This window comes from Hypomesus nipponensis, chromosome 24 (assembly GCF_054491055.1).
Source record: "Hypomesus nipponensis isolate SF chromosome 24, ASM5449105v1, whole genome shotgun sequence".
Lineage (NCBI taxonomy): Eukaryota > Metazoa > Chordata > Actinopteri > Osmeriformes > Osmeridae > Hypomesus > Hypomesus nipponensis.
This window is the reverse complement of record NC_140384.1, coordinates 11,759,077-11,776,718: the sequence shown is the minus strand read 5'-3', so window position 1 is coordinate 11,776,718 and position 17,642 is coordinate 11,759,077. Positions and strand designations below refer to the sequence as shown.

At 46.4% G+C, this 17,642-nt stretch overlaps 2 protein-coding genes across 2 annotated transcripts; one reads left to right on the top strand and one right to left on the bottom strand.

Moving 5' to 3' along the window:
* Positions 1-456: 456 nt before the first annotated feature.
* On the bottom strand, positions 457-8,912 carry naaladl1 (N-acetylated alpha-linked acidic dipeptidase like 1). Its single transcript, XM_084690560.1, has 19 exons — positions 8,716-8,912; positions 8,062-8,234; positions 7,596-7,717; positions 6,283-6,402; positions 5,944-6,136; positions 5,719-5,812; positions 5,454-5,558; positions 5,168-5,253; positions 4,831-4,950; positions 3,849-3,934; positions 3,663-3,726; positions 3,512-3,579; positions 3,321-3,412; positions 2,900-2,993; positions 2,078-2,159; positions 1,735-1,908; positions 1,015-1,102; positions 832-924; positions 457-750 (listed from the first exon to the last, which is right to left on the bottom strand). The coding sequence occupies exons 1-19, from the start codon at positions 8,910-8,912 to the stop codon at positions 573-575; spliced, it is 2,229 nt and encodes a 742-aa protein (XP_084546686.1). The 3' UTR covers positions 457-572.
* A 600-nt stretch (positions 8,913-9,512) lies between these two features.
* On the top strand, positions 9,513-17,568 carry erap1b (endoplasmic reticulum aminopeptidase 1b). Its single transcript, XM_084690775.1, has 19 exons — positions 9,513-9,801; positions 10,072-10,621; positions 10,716-10,854; positions 11,095-11,229; positions 11,489-11,609; positions 12,018-12,172; positions 12,572-12,685; positions 12,787-12,918; positions 12,998-13,129; positions 13,202-13,282; positions 13,391-13,548; positions 13,925-14,004; positions 14,081-14,264; positions 14,667-14,823; positions 14,949-15,133; positions 15,740-15,901; positions 16,009-16,149; positions 16,485-16,566; positions 16,803-17,568. Exons 2-19 carry the CDS (start codon positions 10,119-10,121, stop codon positions 17,046-17,048), a joined length of 2,907 nt encoding a protein of 968 aa, XP_084546901.1. The 5' UTR covers positions 9,513-9,801; positions 10,072-10,118; the 3' UTR covers positions 17,049-17,568.
* The last annotated feature ends 74 nt before the right edge of the window (positions 17,569-17,642 follow it).

Below are 17,642 nucleotides of genomic sequence, written 5' to 3'. Positions count from 1 at the left end.
ACGTGCTAATTGTCTCCTCCCCTTCTTTGCAGCAGACAAGTAAACCAGTGGAGAAGTTTAAAAAGAAAATAATTATAGCTTAGTTCGATGCATCACCAACCGGTTAAGAATTGTCATATCAACTATAGAAGTGAGAGAGGGAGTGTGTGAGTGCAGGTTGCAGTTTCGGACTACAATCAAAACATAGCACAACTTAGGTGTCTAAAATCGATGAGATGGTATGAACATGGATATGTGCACGAGTATGTGTTGATTATCCCTTATGTTACAACAAAGTTGTTCTGGTGCCTGAGTTCATGCTGACTTTCATTATGCATTTATATGTCATTTCCATATTTTTATTTTCATATGCATCAAATACTCATACACATCTCATTACATACTAAATTAATGTAAATGTAAGGTGCAATATTTACTTCTTGATTGTATTAAAATGAGCATGAATTACATGGAGTTCACTAAAATATGTTTGTTTTTTACTTACAATACATTAGTATGTCATAAGAAGTGCAATGAGTTTCATAGGTCAGAGGTTCTTTCATCCCTGAGGTAACAATAAACACTTCCTGTTGCTAGATGACATCATCTAGAATGGAGGCGGCGCCTGCAATGGCCTGGCTCAAGATTGACACGTGGTGGTGAGCTTTCTGCCAATCAGATGCCAGTCCTGTTGCCATGGCGTTCGCACAGGCATCTGCCAGGCCACGGAAGGTGAAGCGTCCATCGACAGAGGCAGGCCTGAACACGTGCCTGCAGAGGCCAGGGCAGCCAGGTGAGTGGACATTTACAATTCATATGATTATTTTGATGATATTCTTTTATGATCCACACCTGAATCCATATTCATTTGGAAATGCCTGTGAGTCCAGGAACGCCCGGTCTAGGAGCATGAGCTGGTCGTTGATCCTACGAACTTTCAGCGGCCTAAAAGAACACAAAAACATTAAACTGAAGAGTGGAATACACATACACAAATTACAACTCTACAGGTGTCTCAAAGCACAGAACTCTCACGTCTCATTGGCCAGATCTGAGTCTCGAATGACCTGGTCCAAACGACTAGCAGCCAAGCGGAACCTGGTCACGGCTGACTGTAACGGCACTGCAACGGGACATGATGTCTGGTGAGCGCAGGTCAGTGGGAGCAATGATAATAGTGATGTGTGATAACAGTGATGTGTGATAACAGTAAGGGTCAGTGATAACCAGGCCCAAACGGAATACGTGGGCGCATTGGTCCCGCAGATTTTCAAGTAGAACGCATTGGTCAGAGGCAAAATGTAGGCCTAAATACACTTTTCAACTCATTTTACGTCTCTATTATTAAAACGTTGGCCAAAAATGCTAAGAATTGAAAAGGAAACATTTATCGATCTAAATTACAGCAAGAGACAGGGCCAGGGGGTTTTCAGCCGATCTTTAAAAGGATGGATCAATACTTTTTTGCAAATTCTGTCAACATTCAATCGACCATATGCCGTCAAACTGTTGTGGAACATCTTCGGTCGCTCCGACATAAGAACAGGAAGGCTATCGGAATTCTGCAGATTTCCGCAGATTTTCAGTCTGAATAACCGCAGAAAATGTGAAAAAAAATCTGCATATTATGTTTGGGTCTGGTGATAACTAATGTGTGATAAAAGCAAGGGTCAGTGATAACAGTGATGTGTGACAACAGTTAGTTAGTGATAACAGTGTGTGATCTGCGTATTTCCAGGCAGGTGAGTTCCTGACTCAGGGAGATGCTGTGTGCGTCCAGGGGCTGCTTGTACAGCTCCAGTGCCACGTCCAGGAAGGCCTCCAAGCTCTCAGCATAGTCACTGCAGTTGAGCGGTAGCAGGAGGCTGTCAGCTAGACGCATCAGAACGTTCCCTGCTGTCCTGGCTACGGTCTGGTGACTGGTGAATCCTGGAGGGGGTTAAGGTTAGGGTTAGGCTAACCTGGGAGGCTAACCCTAACCTGGGAGTGGGTAACAAAGCATTTCAGGAGCATATTGGGGATACCAGGTTGGTGGAGAGACTTGCTTGATGTTCTTGTCTTTTATATTACTACAATTTTCCTATAATGTTCAGCTCACCTGGGTCAATGAACTTGGATGCATAGGTAAAGGTGTCGTATGCCGTGTGGTAGGCAGGGTAGATTCTCGCTTTTGTTTTAGTCTGCAGGACTCAGAACAGTCAGACACCATGATGACAACAACTTTGAACATAATGGGCTATGTAACTTGATGGAAGCTTCATTTATGTAGCTCTAGTGCAGTGGCACTGATGTTTTGTGGGGGTGATGCCATGAGTGTTACCCTGTCATACATGTAGGAGATGAGTGTTACCCTGTCATACATGTAGGAGATGAGTGTTACCCTGTCATACGTGTAGGAGATGAGTGTTACCCTGTCATACGTGTAGGAGATGAGTGTTACCCTGTCATACGTGAAGGAGATGAGTGTTACCCTGTCATATGTGTAGGAGATGAGTGTTACCGTGTCATACGTGTAGGAGATGAGTGTTACCCTGTCATACATGTAGGAGATGAGTGTTACCCTGTCATACATGTAGGAGATGAGTGTTACCCTGTCATACGTGAAGGAGATGAGTGTTACCCTGTCATATGTGTAGGAGATGAGTGTTACCGTGTCATACGTGTAGGAGATGAGTGTTACCCTGTCATACATGTAGGAGATGAGTGTTACCCTGTCATACGTGTAGGAGATGAGTGTTACCCTGTCATACGTGTAGGAGATGAGTGTTACCCTGTCATACGTGTAGGAGATGAGTGTTACCCTGTCATACGTGTAGGAGATGAGTGTTACCCTGTCATACGTGTAGGAGATGAGTGTTACCCTGTCATATGTGTAGGAGATGAGTGTTACCCTGTCATACGTGTAGGAGATGAGTGTTACCCTGTCATATGTGTAGGAGATGTCCATGGAGGTGATCCCCAGGTTGTGGATGAAGGGGGCATAGTCACTTCCTGCTCCAGTCAGGAAGCCCACACTTAAACAACAAAAATATGTTAAATACAACTTTTCTAATTGTTGAAATGACACCTAGAATAGAATGTATGTAGATGTTACAGCAGCGATATGTTAAATTAGTGGAAGCAGACAGCTAGTACCTGTTACAGCACGATAGCTATGATGGTCAACTGTAGTACATCATAAGTCACTACACACATTTTTTGTGCATCAGTTGAGTTAAGGTGTTAATGGTTATTTATCTTCTATCTTTTGAGGCTTCTCACAAACCATAACTCACCACATAAAGCCTAGTTTTTAGTTTACTTTAGTTTTTTTTTTAAATTTCTAATACAGAAGTACACACTTAGGAATGACTCCATAAACAGGACTGCTCCTGTTAGAGTAGCGGATCCAGTTGTCGTAAACAGAGGTGGAATCTGATCCAGGTATCTTGACCTTGGGAAAGACAAGGACATTGTTGTGTCTTGGCCATTGCAGAGTGGAGGGAATATTATATACAAAAAACTCCTGTCCTAACTGTTAACTCCCACCCACCTGTTTGGAGGATTTGAAGATGACGCTCTGAGCTGAGGGTGACCCTGAAGCTCTTAGTGTGGCATTGGCTAAATATGAAGGGCAAAATGTAGACTGACATGACCAAGAAAATACATTAGAAACTGTAATTTGATTTGGAGTTTATTCTTACCAAAAACTGAAATATCCACATTGATATAAGCGACAGTGCGCTCACTTAGTTTGGTGAAGTACTCCTGATGAAGACAAAAAGATGGAACATTATGTGTGGACCTTCCCAGCAGCAGAGCATGCTGATGTGCTCCACAATGAGAGACTGTGTTCTAAAACATGATATTTTATTTGAAGGTAACTTCACCTCGGTGTACTCTGCTGACCCAATCAGACCAAACTCCTCCGCGCCCCAGCTGCCAAAGATGATGGACCTGCGAGGCTTCCATGTTCCTGCAGGTGAAGATGCAGTTTGCTATTCTTTCAGCACCTACATCTGTGTCACGAGTGCCATACTGTCATACTTAAGGCACCTCCACCCTGTACCCCAGTCACCCCCTCCACCCTGTAACTTTAGTCACCTCCACCCTGCATCACCTCCATCCTGTACCATAGTCACCTGTACCCCAGTCACCTCCACCCTGTACTCTAGTCACCTCCACCACCTCCACCCTGTACCATAGTCACCTGTACCCCAGTCACCCCTCCACCCTGTACTTTAGTCACCTCCACCATGCATCACCTCCACCCTGTACCATAGTCACCTGTACCCCAGTCACCCCTCCACCCTGTACTCTAGTCACCTCCACCCTGCATCACCTCCACCCTGTACCATAGTCACCTGTACCCTGCATCACCTCCACCCAGTCACCTCCACTCTGTACTCCAGTCACCTCCACCATGCATCACCTCCACCCTGTACCATAGTCACCTGTACCCCAGTCACCCCTCCACCCTGTACTCTAGTCACCTCCACCCTGCATCACCTCCACCCTGTACCATAGTCACCTGTACCCTGCATCACCTCCACCCAGTCACCTACACTCTGTACCCCAGTCACCCTCACCCTGTACCCCAGTCACCCCCACCCTTTACCCCAGTCACCCCCACACTGTACCCCAGTCACCCCCACACTGTACCCCAGTCACCCCCACCCTGTACCCCAGTCACCCCCACCCTGTACCCCAGTCACCCCCACCCTTTACCCCAGTCACCCCCACACTGTACCCCAGTCACCTGTACCCCAGTCGCCTCCACCCTGTACCCCAGTCACCTCCACTCTGTACTCCAGTCACCTCCATCCTGCATCACCTACATTCTGTATCCTAGTCCCCTCCACCCATACTCACCCTGCTTCACCATCCTTCCCAGCACCCTAGTCAACTCCAACATAACGGAGGTTCCGCTGCTGGGGTCGATGGCCCCATGAACCCAGCTGTCTCTATGGTTGCCATAGATGACGTATCTGTCTGCACGAACACAACAGAACAATCTACTGAAATATTAAGATGTCTTGTTGGGACATCTAATGAGTTGTTGAGCATGTGTAGAGGAATCTACACAACATATTTGCTGTACCAGTATAAACAATAAACAAGGCCTGCTCATATAGTATAGATAATAAGCTAAGTAGTTTAACCTGTGTTGATGCAGTTTAGCCTATTGCCTAGTGTGCCTCCTACCCACCAGGCTCAACACTGCCTCTGATCACCCCCATCACATTGGAGGAGTCCTTCAGCTCCTCCTTGTTATAGACATCCAGCTTCACATCGCTGAGGGGTGACATTCAAACAAACAGTCCATCATTGTGTATTCCCTTTGGCGCATGTAAACTAGTCCTTGGAATTGCAGTTTGGTTTCAGTCATAAAGGAGATCATAGTAGTTGGGCGAGACCTGTGGCCCAGCTGGCCTGAATGTTAAAGTCTGTGATTAGTCCAGCTGCCTTAGTTACACTGAAATAAAGCTGTTTACCTGTTGTTGAAAGCAGACAGGGGTTGGAATCCCGGGCCCCCAAAGTTGTATGTGCAGTTGAACCCTCCTTGCCATGTGTCTGGTGCTTCTGGACCACCCAGCTCACTGCATCAGCAGTGAAAAAGCTCATTTAACAATGTGTTCATTAGGACACACATTTATACAGAGCAACATACATGGGTGGGATTGTGACCTCTTGAATTGGAGTCATGTGTTCTACCACTGAGCCAATTCAATTCAACAGTTTACATGGCCCTGCATGTACCAGATCAAGGCATACGCATCCTCAAATCCTATTGGCTGAGTGGGAATAGGAGGGATCCCTTTGATGGCCTTCACTGGTATTCTGTAAGTTTCCTCTGTAAAAGTTAATTTTTCAAGAATGACTGTCAGACAGTGTGTTACAGACAATTACACAACTGTGCGATCTTCTATGTGAAGTACTGCGGGAAGAGCACTGTTATAGAATGGATGATGTTTCCAAGGTTACCTTTAGCCGCCAGGTAAGGTGTAAGCATGTCTCCGAAGTCTGTGTTGTAGGAGCCTCTCTCCACCCCAGAAGGGGGCATGTACCAGGAATGGGGATATGTCTCATTGACATCAGACATCTTGCCATCATTGATATCCAATGGATCGGTATATACAAGCACTCCTGCCACACCATAAGGTGCTGCATTGATGGCCTGAAAATGACAGAGACATCTTGACGTTTGCATTATTGCACTACAATCGTTTCATTATTCAAGTCACTTAGTCCAGTTATTACTATGTAAGAACATAAGTCTTGCAGATGTCTAGGGTGGGGGACAAGACGATAGCGTGGACTCACTTTCCCAGCTCTTCCCTCTCCACCATATCTCACTATGGCAATGGTCCCTGCCAGATCCAGGGTTTGGTTGAGCAGCTGGTAGTCACTTGGCTTGCCTTGGTTGGCATACACTAGCTTGCCCTGAAACACAAAAGCTGGCTCAATATCAAAGCACATGCAAGTGGCTGGATATACCTCCACGCTGTAACGTGAGGAGCTATTAGGGTTAGGATCCTCGTACCACGAGGGTCATTGCTTCACAATGGGGGCATGAATCAGGGGCCAAACCTGGATGTCTGCATGGACTCTGTACCCCAGTCAGGACAGGGCTTAACTGGCTAATGCAGATCAATATAGAGGACTTCAGGAACCTTTATGGGTGTCAAGTCTTTTTTAAAGTAATACCAGATGAAATAAGAATGACTAGCCTGGGAACGTGACTAATCTGCCAGATCAGGGTTTATTTGCTCTGACTGATGGGTCTGGCCTCTCTCCCATTCAAACAGATTTCAACCGACATAAAAAGCATAGGGCCAATCACAACCATTTATCTGATGTGGGGTGGCTTTGATACGACTGTACAGAGGAGCTGGTTGTATCTAATTCAATCCAATTGCATCCAGAGGCTCTTTTGTCCATGGCCCCTGGAAATAAAAAAATTAACTGAGGTCCATGACCACTTCCCATTTACGAACTGGTCTGGTGATGCCAATAATGTAATGTGATGAGTTACAACAGCAGTCCAGAGAATGGTTTGCTGTTTTATAGACAGGGTTTTTACAATTTAGCTTTTTTTATTGGTTTAAACAGTAGAGGGAGATATAATCTTTATGACATATCTAGTCTCCCACAACCTTGAGGGCAACCAAATTGGACTGTCCTTTTAGAAATTTGTTTCAAAGGTTGCAGACAATAAAATGACACAATTGTCATGTTTTAGCCTCACAGAAGGATAAACAATGGAATCAAGGCTACCTGGTTGACGCCTGAGTCTACTAGTCTATTAGTCACTCTGCCCGAAATGACTAAATGTAATGTAAATGTAGCCGAGTGTCCATCTTTCTGTAGTTTCATTCAGTTTTGTACAGTATTTAAGTACTTTAAATGTGAAAACAAGACAACCCTAACCTTATCAGTAGGGACAGTAAAGTCTTATCTTATCTAACACTCCATTATCCCTAAGCAGTACAGATCACAGAAGGAGACAACACATATTGCCTTATGATTGAGTTTTCAGATGCTACGACCGTGGGGTTGAATTTCAGATGTTGTGAACCGGGTGGTTGTGTTCCAGATGTTGTGAACCGTGTGGTTGTGTTCCAGATGCTGCCAACCTTGACGTTTCCAGCAGGGGAGTAAGCGGCGTAGGGCTGGACCACCGCAGGGTCGCTCTGGGCTGCTTCGTATGGCTTCTCCTTCTCTCTGGCCGAGTACAGGACAGCACCGGAGGAGGTCACTGGAACACAGTCCACACATGCTCCACTGTCACAGATGCAGATTGTATATCAGGGATAAAGATATATAACACAATTATGGGGAATTGGACCAATTTAAACTTCAGCCAGCTGTTCCTGAATGGAGAAACCCTTCTCCCTGCCCTTGAAGAACATCATTCTTCACTTTATGACTTATCAAATAAATGTATAACATAAGCCTTGAGAAAATACGAGTGGCTTATCTATGCAACAAACAAACCACATCCCCAAACATTTCAATGTAATGAAATGCTGGTTTCTTGCTGGAATTGGATCCAAAACTTACATTTACATTGATTCATTTAGCAGAACATCTTTGACTCACCCACTGTGACTGTATTGGGATTGTTGGGGTCTGGAAATGACAGGTGGACTCTATAGTCCTCGGCCCAAGTGTGGTCCAGCCCAGTGTCAGGGTCCTGCCACCTGCTTAGCATGTACTGCACGGTGGCCCGGTCCCCTTCTGTTGTGGCCATGTGGGGCACTTTGGTCAGCTCCCTGACAGGACAAACGCAGGGTGGATGCCACACACACACAGGGTGGATGCCACACACACACAGGGTGGATGCCACACACACACAGGGTGGATGCCACACACACACAGGGTGGATGCCACACACACACAGGGTGGATGCCACACACACACAGGGTGGATGCCACACACACACAGGTCAGAAGGGAATGAGTGATCATCGGTTATTGTAGAGTTCAAATAAATCAGCTCCAACATTATGGAACATGCTAGCACATTTTGTGGGCAGATCTGACAAGCACTATAGAGATTTAAGTCAGATTTCTCATAAAAGACAAAAGTAATGTCAACAACAGAATTTAAATGAACAATTGCTTAAAGTGAAAATAGAAACAAAGGTTTTAATTTTCAAAGCCTAAAACGTTTTATAACAGAAATGTTTTTAATACTCTGGAGAAGGATAAACATGACATCTGAATTGACTTGACAACTACTATCCTGACCTACCTGAGGTTTTCCTGGATCTCCATGTTGTCCACCTCAGAGATGAATCTCTGGATGAGGTCCTCGTCTACATCCCTTGCCATGTCCTGGACCCAAGACGGCGTAGAGTCGCTCTGCTGGATGCCAAAGTGCCCCAACAGGATCCCCACAGCCAGTGTCACTGCCGCACACAGCCCCCCAACCAGAACCTTCCTGAGCATGTTGACTAGTTTCCCACTTTACTCTTACTGTCAACACAGACACCCTTTGCTCTGGGACTGTGTGTCTGAGGGTTAGGATGAGCCTCTTTCTAAGTTTCAAATGGTCAGTGGAAATGTCAGCACATCATACAGATCTGTCACCTTCACTGTCACACGAGCAGGGTTGTGTGGGAGACTGCCTCATACAGGAGGACAGTCCCTCAGTAAAGTTGACTGATTAATGTTTTGCAGATGGGATGAACTTTATCCCTTGGCACAATCACTCCTACACTTTCCTAGACATAAAGTTATCCTCTTCCTTTTAAACAACTATCATAAACACACACACTCGCAACTTTTTTAATGGCTCCAATGTCAGAATCAGGCATTGCCAAAATGTGGATGATAAAAGTTTACAGTAAATCTGATTCATAAGCTTCCACATACCCTGTCTCAAATTTTTCTTCCCGTCTACCTTAGTTGTTCTCTCTTTCCCGAGACACTGGCCTTGTGTTGTGAACAGAATTGTCTGTATGACGTTTCTCTTATCATCACATTTAGAATTAAGTGTGAAATTGTTCACCACAAATGTAACAAAATGTAATAAGCTTTCGAAAAGTAGTGCCCTCTAGTGTGTACTCCGATTTCTGCTGCTAGGGTGTAGACGCCGTCTGAAGCGGTGCAACTTCCTGTATGGGTTAGGATGTTTTCATTTAATTCAACAATGATTTGTACATTATCAAGTCATTGTCAGTTATCAGTGACACTGTTTTAATTAACGGTGCATTGCGGGTTTAAAATTACACTGTCCCGGCATGCACGTCTCTTGCGAGTCCACTTTATTTTCACTTTCAAATTCAAATCTTTTTTGGGCTACCTGGCTGCTGAGTGCGTATCCCGAAGTGAGACGGTAGGCTATTTATAAAATATACATTCTACCCGCTGAAAATGTTTGTCTATTTCACACCAATGTAAAGTGTTTGAAACGATAGCTTCATTAGTTCATATCAGTATTTTAAAAGCGTTACATCGTATGAATTGGACTGATAAACTGAAATCGAAACCAGTCCAGGTCCGTTTCATTCGAAAGACTTGCAGAATGTAGGAGTGTAAATATTTCACAGTTGGAAGTGTCGTTGACCGTTCGTGATATTATATGCCGTCTTTGGTCCCTTCGTAGGTAAAGGCTTTTTGAGAGGTGTGACGGCTGGAGTGAGTGTCGGCGTCATGTTCATCGTCCCTGTCCTCGTGCTCCTGCTCCTGCATCACGATGAGCTCACGTTAGCCGCGCAGTTGCCAGGACACAGCGGAAGCAAGCCTCCATCCTTTGCCCCTTTGGCTACAAACGGCCAACCGTTCCCGTGGGACAGAATGAGGCTCCCAGAAACAGTTTCTCCTCTCCATTACCATCTCCTCATCCACCCTAACCTGACCACTCTGGATTTCAGTGGATCTGTCCTCATCGAGCTGGAGGTGCACACAGACACCCACAACATCATCCTTCACAGCAAGGACCTCCAGATATCTAGCGCTGTGCTGTTGGCAGCAGAAGGTTCCAGGCCTCTTCAGGTGCTGGAATATCCTGCCTTCCAGCAGCTGGCCCTGCTTTCTGACACTGTGCTGACCAGGAGGGGGCGCTATGAGGTATATCTGGAGTTTGGAGCCAACTTGTCTGACAGTTTCCATGGGTTTTATAAAAGTACTTACCGCACCAGCGAGGGAGAAGTCAGGTAAATAAATGTAACTATATGGATAGTTTTAATACTTTACTATATTAGTGTTTCATTAGAATATGTTAGAACAAAGTTTCTTCTTCCATGTCAGAATTGTGGCGTCCACCCAGTTCGAAGCCACCAGTGCACGTGCAGCCTTCCCTTGTTTTGATGAACCTGCATTCAAAGCCAACTACACGATCCGCATCCGGCGAGAGCCCCGCCACAACGCCCTCTCCAACATGCCCATGGTAACATGTCACAGTAACAACTGCTGCTCTGAAAACACAGCACAAGAAGATTTAAAATTTCATTCTGATCTGTCTCCATCCTTCTCATCTCCACCTGCATCCCTTCTCATCTACATCCCTTCTCATCTACATCTACATCCCTTCTCATCTACATCCCTTCTCATCTCCACCTGCATCCCTTCTCATCTCCATCCCTTCTCATCTACATCCCTTCTCATCTACATCCCTTCTCCATCGCAGGTGAAAACGGTGGTGTTGCCAGGCGGTCTGTTGGAAGACCACTTCGACACCAGTGTGAGAATGAGCACCTACCTGGTGGCATTTATCGTGTCTGACTTCCTGTCTGTCAGCAAAACTACCCAGCACGGGGTCAAGGTAACGAGGTCCCCACATTCACCCCCCCCCCCCCCCTCCTGTTTCTCCTGGCTCGCAAATATCAGAGGTTGTGTATAGTGGATAGACTGAAGAAGATAGCTCATGGAGCATTTGACGTGTTGCTTTGTATAAAAGCGGCTGCTAGATTAACAAAGTGCTTTACTGTAGGTTAGGGCATTAGGGTTAGGGCATTACAAGGACCAGGCCAGGACTGAATTTATACATCCTGTTGTTTTCTAACCTCACATTATTCTGCTAGATTTCAGTATATGCTGTACCAGACAAGATTGACCAGACTTCATTTGCTCTCGACGCTGCAGTCAAGCTTCTGGACTTCTATGACGACTACTTTGACATCCCCTACCCTCTTCCCAAGCAAGGTGTCTACAAGTAGCACCCAGTAAAACACTTAGTATAATTATAATATATATATATATATAGATATATATATACACATATATATATATATACATACACTATCTAGTGTTTAAGTATAACAATACTACCCAGTATGTAAGTGTTCATAGTAGTCCCTTGCTTTCCAGTAATAGTTTATCAGAAAGGTTTATAAAGGTTTTTGTGTTTGAGTGTTGAATTCACTCATTGACATTGGCTTGTTTTTGGTAAATAATGTTCTGAAAAATATAAATATATTGCCATTTATTGCTTGATAGCTTTAAAAAAACTGTAACACTGAGGGAAATCTGAGATTTCCTCGACAAGAAGACAACACTATAAATCAAATATTTGCTGGTATTATAAATGACTTGTTGACGGTGTCTCTACAGACCTGGTCGCCATCCCAGACTTCCAGTCTGGAGCAATGGAGAACTGGGGTCTGACCACCTACCGAGAGTCAGGACTGCTCTTCCACCCCAACAAGTCTTCCGCCTCCGACAAACTGGGCATCACCATGGTGATTGCCCATGAGCTGGCCCACCAGGTAACAGGGGTCCTGTCTGCTCACCTGATGTCACCCTTCAACCGCCACATCTTAGATACTACAAAATGTTAATGCCTGCATCTTAGATACTACACAATGTTAATACCTGTATCTTAGATACTACACAATGTTAATGCCTGCAAGGGCCTTGGTCTAAGAAGGACTTTCATGGTTGAATAAAGGGTAATATATTTATTTTAACCGTGCCTGGTAACTGAGATGTGGCAACTCTGACCACCGAAATACTGTTTTGAGCTGAGTGGTTCTGTTGCATTTTCTATGTAGGTTGCTTTTGATGCTAAATTAATGAATGTCAAATGTAATGTAACATATATGTTTAAGTTAATATTAATGGTGCCAGTGTCCTAACTGAGGCTGTCCTCCACTTGCCCTGACCAGTGGTTTGGTAACCTGGTGACCATGCAGTGGTGGAATGACCTCTGGCTGAACGAAGGCTTCGCTAAGTTCATGGAGTTTGTGTCTGTCAATGTCACCAACCCAGAGCTACAAGTGGTGAGAGATCCATAACTATGCTGAATGTCACTCTGGTATGAACCACACATACCTCACTCTCTCTCTCTCTCTCTCTCTCTCTCTCGACCCCCCCCTCCCAGGATGACTTCTTCTTGGGGAAGTGTTTTGAGGCTATGGAGGTGGATTCTCTAAGCTCCTCACACCCTGTCTCCTCTCCTGTGGAGAACCCCACCCAGATCCAGGAGATGTTTGACGACGTGTCGTACGACAAGGTCCGTCTCCCCATCCACTTCCCGTCAGGTCAGACTGTCCATGTAGGCTTTCTCTACATCTGTGCCACTGTGTTTCCAGGGCGCCTGTATCCTGAACATGCTGAGAGACTTCCTGACGGCTGAAGCCTTTAAGATCGGCATTGTTCGCTACCTCAGACGCTACAGCTTCCAGAACACCGTCAACAGCCACCTGTGGGAAAGCCTGAGCAACGTGAGTGTGTTTGCTCACCTCTTGGCTCTGGTGGTGTCTTATGGTCTGTACTGATGTAACTGAACTCCACAGATCTGCCAGGGTGATGACCTGGATGAAGGCCGGCTGAAAGGAGAGTTCTGCTCCCGGGCCCAGCACCAGTCTGATGCGTCTGTAAGTGAACGTGGCTCCCAGGAGATTCTTTAACACAGGTTTCTGTCCTGTATACGGTGCTGTCAGTGTACTTCAAGACAGGTTTCTATATGGCTACTATGTGTGTAGAGGTGGTACTCTGAGGACGAGCTGGACGTGAAGACCATCATGGACACCTGGACCCTGCAGGAGGGCTTCCCCCTAGTCACGGTGGTGGTCAGGGGTCGTGAGGTCACACTGAACCAGGAGCGCTACCTCAAGACTGACGACCCTTCCCTCACAGAGGGGTACGTACCCTGGCTGAGAATCCTGCTGCATACCCGGAAGGGGTTAGGGTTAGGTCCAGTACTGCTACATACTGGGAATGGGTTAGGGTCAGGTCCAGTACTGTTACATACCAGGAAGGGGTTAGGGTCAGGTCCAGTACTATTACATACCAGGAAGGGTTTAGAGTTAGGTCCAGTACTGTTACATACCAGGAAGGGTTTAGAGTTAGGTCCAGTTCTGTTACATACTGGGAATGTGTCACACTGGCTGTCTCACCTTGCCAGCATGCTTAGTTTTTGCCACCAATATGTAATTTTAGGAAAGGATTTTTGTGCCGTTATCGTTATCTAATGCTGCAGGTTAATGGTCATAGTGTTGGTCACGTGTCTTCCATAGCTTCCTGTGGCAGGTCCCTCTGACCTACATCACCAGCGCCTCCAGCACCATCCAGCGCTTCCTGCTCAAGACCAAGACTGGTGAGTTTCAGACCAGGTCAGGAGGAGGTCAGAGGTAAGACTTGAGTAAACAATCCAAGGTGCTTCCTGTGCCCAGCTGTGCTGTACCTGCCAGAGGAGGTGGACTGGGTGAAGTTCAACGTGGACATGAGCGGTTACTACATGGTGCACTACGAGGGCCGGGGCTGGAGCGCCCTCACCCAGCTGCTCAGGCACAACCACACCGCCCTCAGCAGCAATGACCGCGCCAGCCTCATCAACAACGCCTTCCAGCTCGTCAGGTGAGTTGCAAACACTGCCATTAGTCAGGGTCTTGACAGAGCTTGTCTCTTAACTGGACAGTAAGGATGATTTCAGTTGAATACTTTTTTGACTGTCTGGACAAGGATGAAGTTTAGAAATGCTATTTGACTGTCAGTTTTGACCTGAGCTCATGAGGTGACCTGAGGTCATATGAGGTGACCGGAGGTGCCTGTTTCCTGAGGTTCATGTAAAATCATGACAAAGGATATTCTTGCATGCAGGTTAAAACTAAATATTTTGTCAATGTATCAATAGTGTATCAAATAATAAGATTGTGACCTTTTGTCCCTCCGGTGTGCAGCGTGGGGAAGGGTTGGAAGTGGTGTGGGGTAAGAGTTAGGATTAGGTGGGATCTATGGTAACCCTAACCCTGCTCTCAGTGTAGGGAAGGTGAGTCTGGACGTGGCCCTGGAGCTGTCCCTCTACCTGTCAAAGGAGACGGAGATCATGCCTGTCACCCAGGGTCTGGGGGAGCTCGTGCCCATCTACAAGCTGATGGAGAAGAGAAACATGCTACACCTAGAGAACCAGATGAAGGTACGGATGGGGTCTAAGACTGTGTACAGTGTGTGTGGGGGTGAAAGAGAAGGAATGGGAGTGGAGAGAGACAGGTTGATAGAGGTGGAGGCAGAGGTGTTAGCAGCAACATACCTTTTTCCCAGGGCTACATAGTGGAGCTGTTCCAGGAGCTGATTGATCATCAGACGTGGAGCGACGAGGGCTCCGTCTCCCAACGCGTGCTGAGGAGCTACCTGCTGCTCTTTGCCTGCGTTAGAAACCACCCCCCTTGCGTCGCCACGGCATCCCGGCTCTTCACCCGCTGGAGGGAGTCTGATGGCAACATGAGGTTAGAAGTCACCAAGCATCTCATCTCTCGTCACTGACCTTGGAGTTTTAGGCCCAATCCCAATGTCCCCCCTGAACCCGAAACACTCACACACTTACTTGATGTCACATGGTTAGTGGTTGAGTGCAAGAGGCTGCAAGGGATCAAAATGCTATAATTAGGAATGGGACAGCACTTTATGGCAGTATTGGCAAAATAGTAATGTTGTTTAATCAAATCTGATGAAAGCACATCAAAAGACACACTACACACAGCTCTGGCTATATTAACCATCAGTGAGTTGTGTTTAAAGATACATGTAAACCTTTATTTCTAACTATGTTTACTTCAGCGTTGGTTGCTCAATCCATGATTGTTTGTTTACCGTTCTTCTTCTTGTCTTATGAGGTGGGTTTGCCGGGACCTTTCTCTTGCTACTGGGTTCTCTTGGTAACCCTCGTGCTTCATGTTACAACGCTGTGAAGTGTGGGCAATTCCCTTACGTATAGGGTGCATAAAGGGCTCAAAATGTCTGAGAAAAAAAACCTGCACCTCAAAGTCTGTCAGGGTGGACATTGGGATTGGGCCTTAGTTAGCAGACAATAAAACCGTTTTGCCCCCTCCCAGCCTCCCTAGTGACGTCAGCATGGCAGTGTTTGCCATCGGAGCCCGTACTCCAGATGGCTGGGACTTCCTGTTTGAGAAGTACCGGCAGTCTATGCACACCTCTCTGAAGAGCCGTATCAAGTCAGCCCTGACCATCAGCCCTCTGCAGGACAAGCTACAGTGGTGAGTTGATACACGACGGAGACAGAAGACAACTTCCTTACATGTTTCACTCTGAAAGCATTTGCTGTAAACCTGACAAGATCTCCTCCTTGCTCTACCTCTCCCAGGATGATGCAGCAGAGTCTCTCAGGGGAGGTGATGAAGACTCAGGACCTTCCTCACGTGGTCATCTCCATCAGCAGGAACCCCCGAGGCTTTGCACTGGCCTGGGACTTCCTCCGACACAACTGGCTCTCGCTGATCAGGAAGTACGAACACCTAGACTGTCCCTGGTCAGGAAGTACGAACACCTAGACTGTCCCTGGTCAGAGGTATAAACACCTAGACTGTCCCTGGTCAGAGGTATAAACACCTAGACTGTCCCTGGTCAGAGGTATAAACACCTAGACTGTCCCTGGTCAGAGGTACAAACACCTAGACTGTCCCTGGTCAGAGGTACAAACACCTAGATTGTCCCTGGTCAGGAAGTATGAACAAATTGACTCACTCTCCCCAAAGCCTCTGTTGCTGCTGTCAGTCTTTGCAGGCTGTGTTGCTGTGAGGATTCATCATGTGACCCTTAACTCATGATTTTCCTTACTAGGTTTGACCTGGGCTCTCATTCTATTGCTGGAATGGTGAATGGCGTGACCAACCAGTACTCCACCAGGGAGAAGCTGGAGGAGGTATGTTTGGAGACAGACCTGTATTTAGTAAATAGAAGGATTTGTTGTGTCTGAGTCAAAAATGTAAGTACTTATACTTACTTGTGTGTGCTGTGGTGCATGTGTGTGTAACAGAGTTATATCCGTGAAACTTGCTCCTCAGGTATGTAACGGGCTACCCGCGCCTGGCGAACGAGCCTTGTCGTGACGGAGCGTGGCTACAGCTGTTACATACCTGTCACATGTGCTCTCCTCAGGTGCGTAGCTTCTTCGGAGGTCTGACTGAGGAGACGGGGGCGAGTCTGAGGTGCATCCAGCAGACCAGCGAGACAATCCAGGAGAACATCCGCTGGATGGACAGACACCTGCCTCTGCTGCAGGCCTGGCTGGACCGACGCCACCCCAGCCCCGGACCCAGGTCCACCCCCAGCCCCGGACCCAGGTCCACCCCCAGCCCCGGACCCAGCTCCACCCCAGCACCACAGAGACATGTGGACTTATAGTGGGCTCATAGACTAAAATCTAATGGGTCTGACAGAGTATCTTTGGTAAAATGATGAAAATTGGGGTTAACCCAAACAGTAGTAAGCTGGATGGGTTAGGGTTAACCCTAACTCATCCAGCTTAGGGTTAACCCTAACCCATCCAGTTTAGGGTTAACCCTAACCCATCCAGCTAAGGGTTAACCCTAACCCATCCAGCTTACTACTGCAGTGTTTCAGGGATGTTTGTGGCTGTAGGTGTGATATGTGAGGTGTTTTTTCTGTGTGTGCCTTCCTTAGTGACCTGCCTTCTTCCTGGAGAATCTCAGGGGATTTCACTAGATGTTATTTGCCTGAGTAACTGGTCTATAGAGAAGCAGATCACAGGGCTGCAGTTCTGCTTTAGTTTATGAAGAATAAGATGCACCTTTTTAGGTTTTAGAGGCAAGTCAGAATTGTATTTCGTACCATCATTCCATAATGGAAAATATGTTTGTGTCATTTTGTGATGAATGAAAATAAAGGCCTAGGTGAGATGTGATCTTAGTGCATATCGTATTTTGGTGTCAGGAAGATACCAGACAGACATGCTCACCTTAGCTAACCCAAGCTAAC

What these genes read in the sequence shown, in the direction of transcription:
- naaladl1 (XM_084690560.1), bottom strand. Translation starts at nt 8,912, where the DNA reads ATGCTCAGGAAGGTTCTGGTTGGGGGGCTGTGTGCGGCAGTGACACTG. An exon ending in GATGCGTATGCCTTGATCTG is followed by an intron (nt 5,559 to 5,718) that starts GTACATGCAGGG and finishes CTGCTGATGCAG; the next exon opens with TGAGCTGGGTGGTCCAGAAG. An exon ending in CGCACACAGCATCTCCCTGA is followed by an intron (nt 1,103 to 1,734) that starts GTCAGGAACTCA and finishes GTCCCGTTGCAG; the next exon opens with TGCCGTTACAGTCAGCCGTG.
- erap1b (XM_084690775.1), top strand. Translation starts at nt 10,119, where the DNA reads ATGTTCATCGTCCCTGTCCTCGTGCTCCTGCTCCTGCATCACGATGAG. An exon ending in CTACCCTCTTCCCAAGCAAG is followed by an intron (nt 11,610 to 12,017) that starts GTGTCTACAAGT and finishes GTGTCTCTACAG; the next exon opens with ACCTGGTCGCCATCCCAGAC. An exon ending in TGTGGGAAAGCCTGAGCAAC is followed by an intron (nt 13,130 to 13,201) that starts GTGAGTGTGTTT and finishes TGAACTCCACAG; the next exon opens with ATCTGCCAGGGTGATGACCT.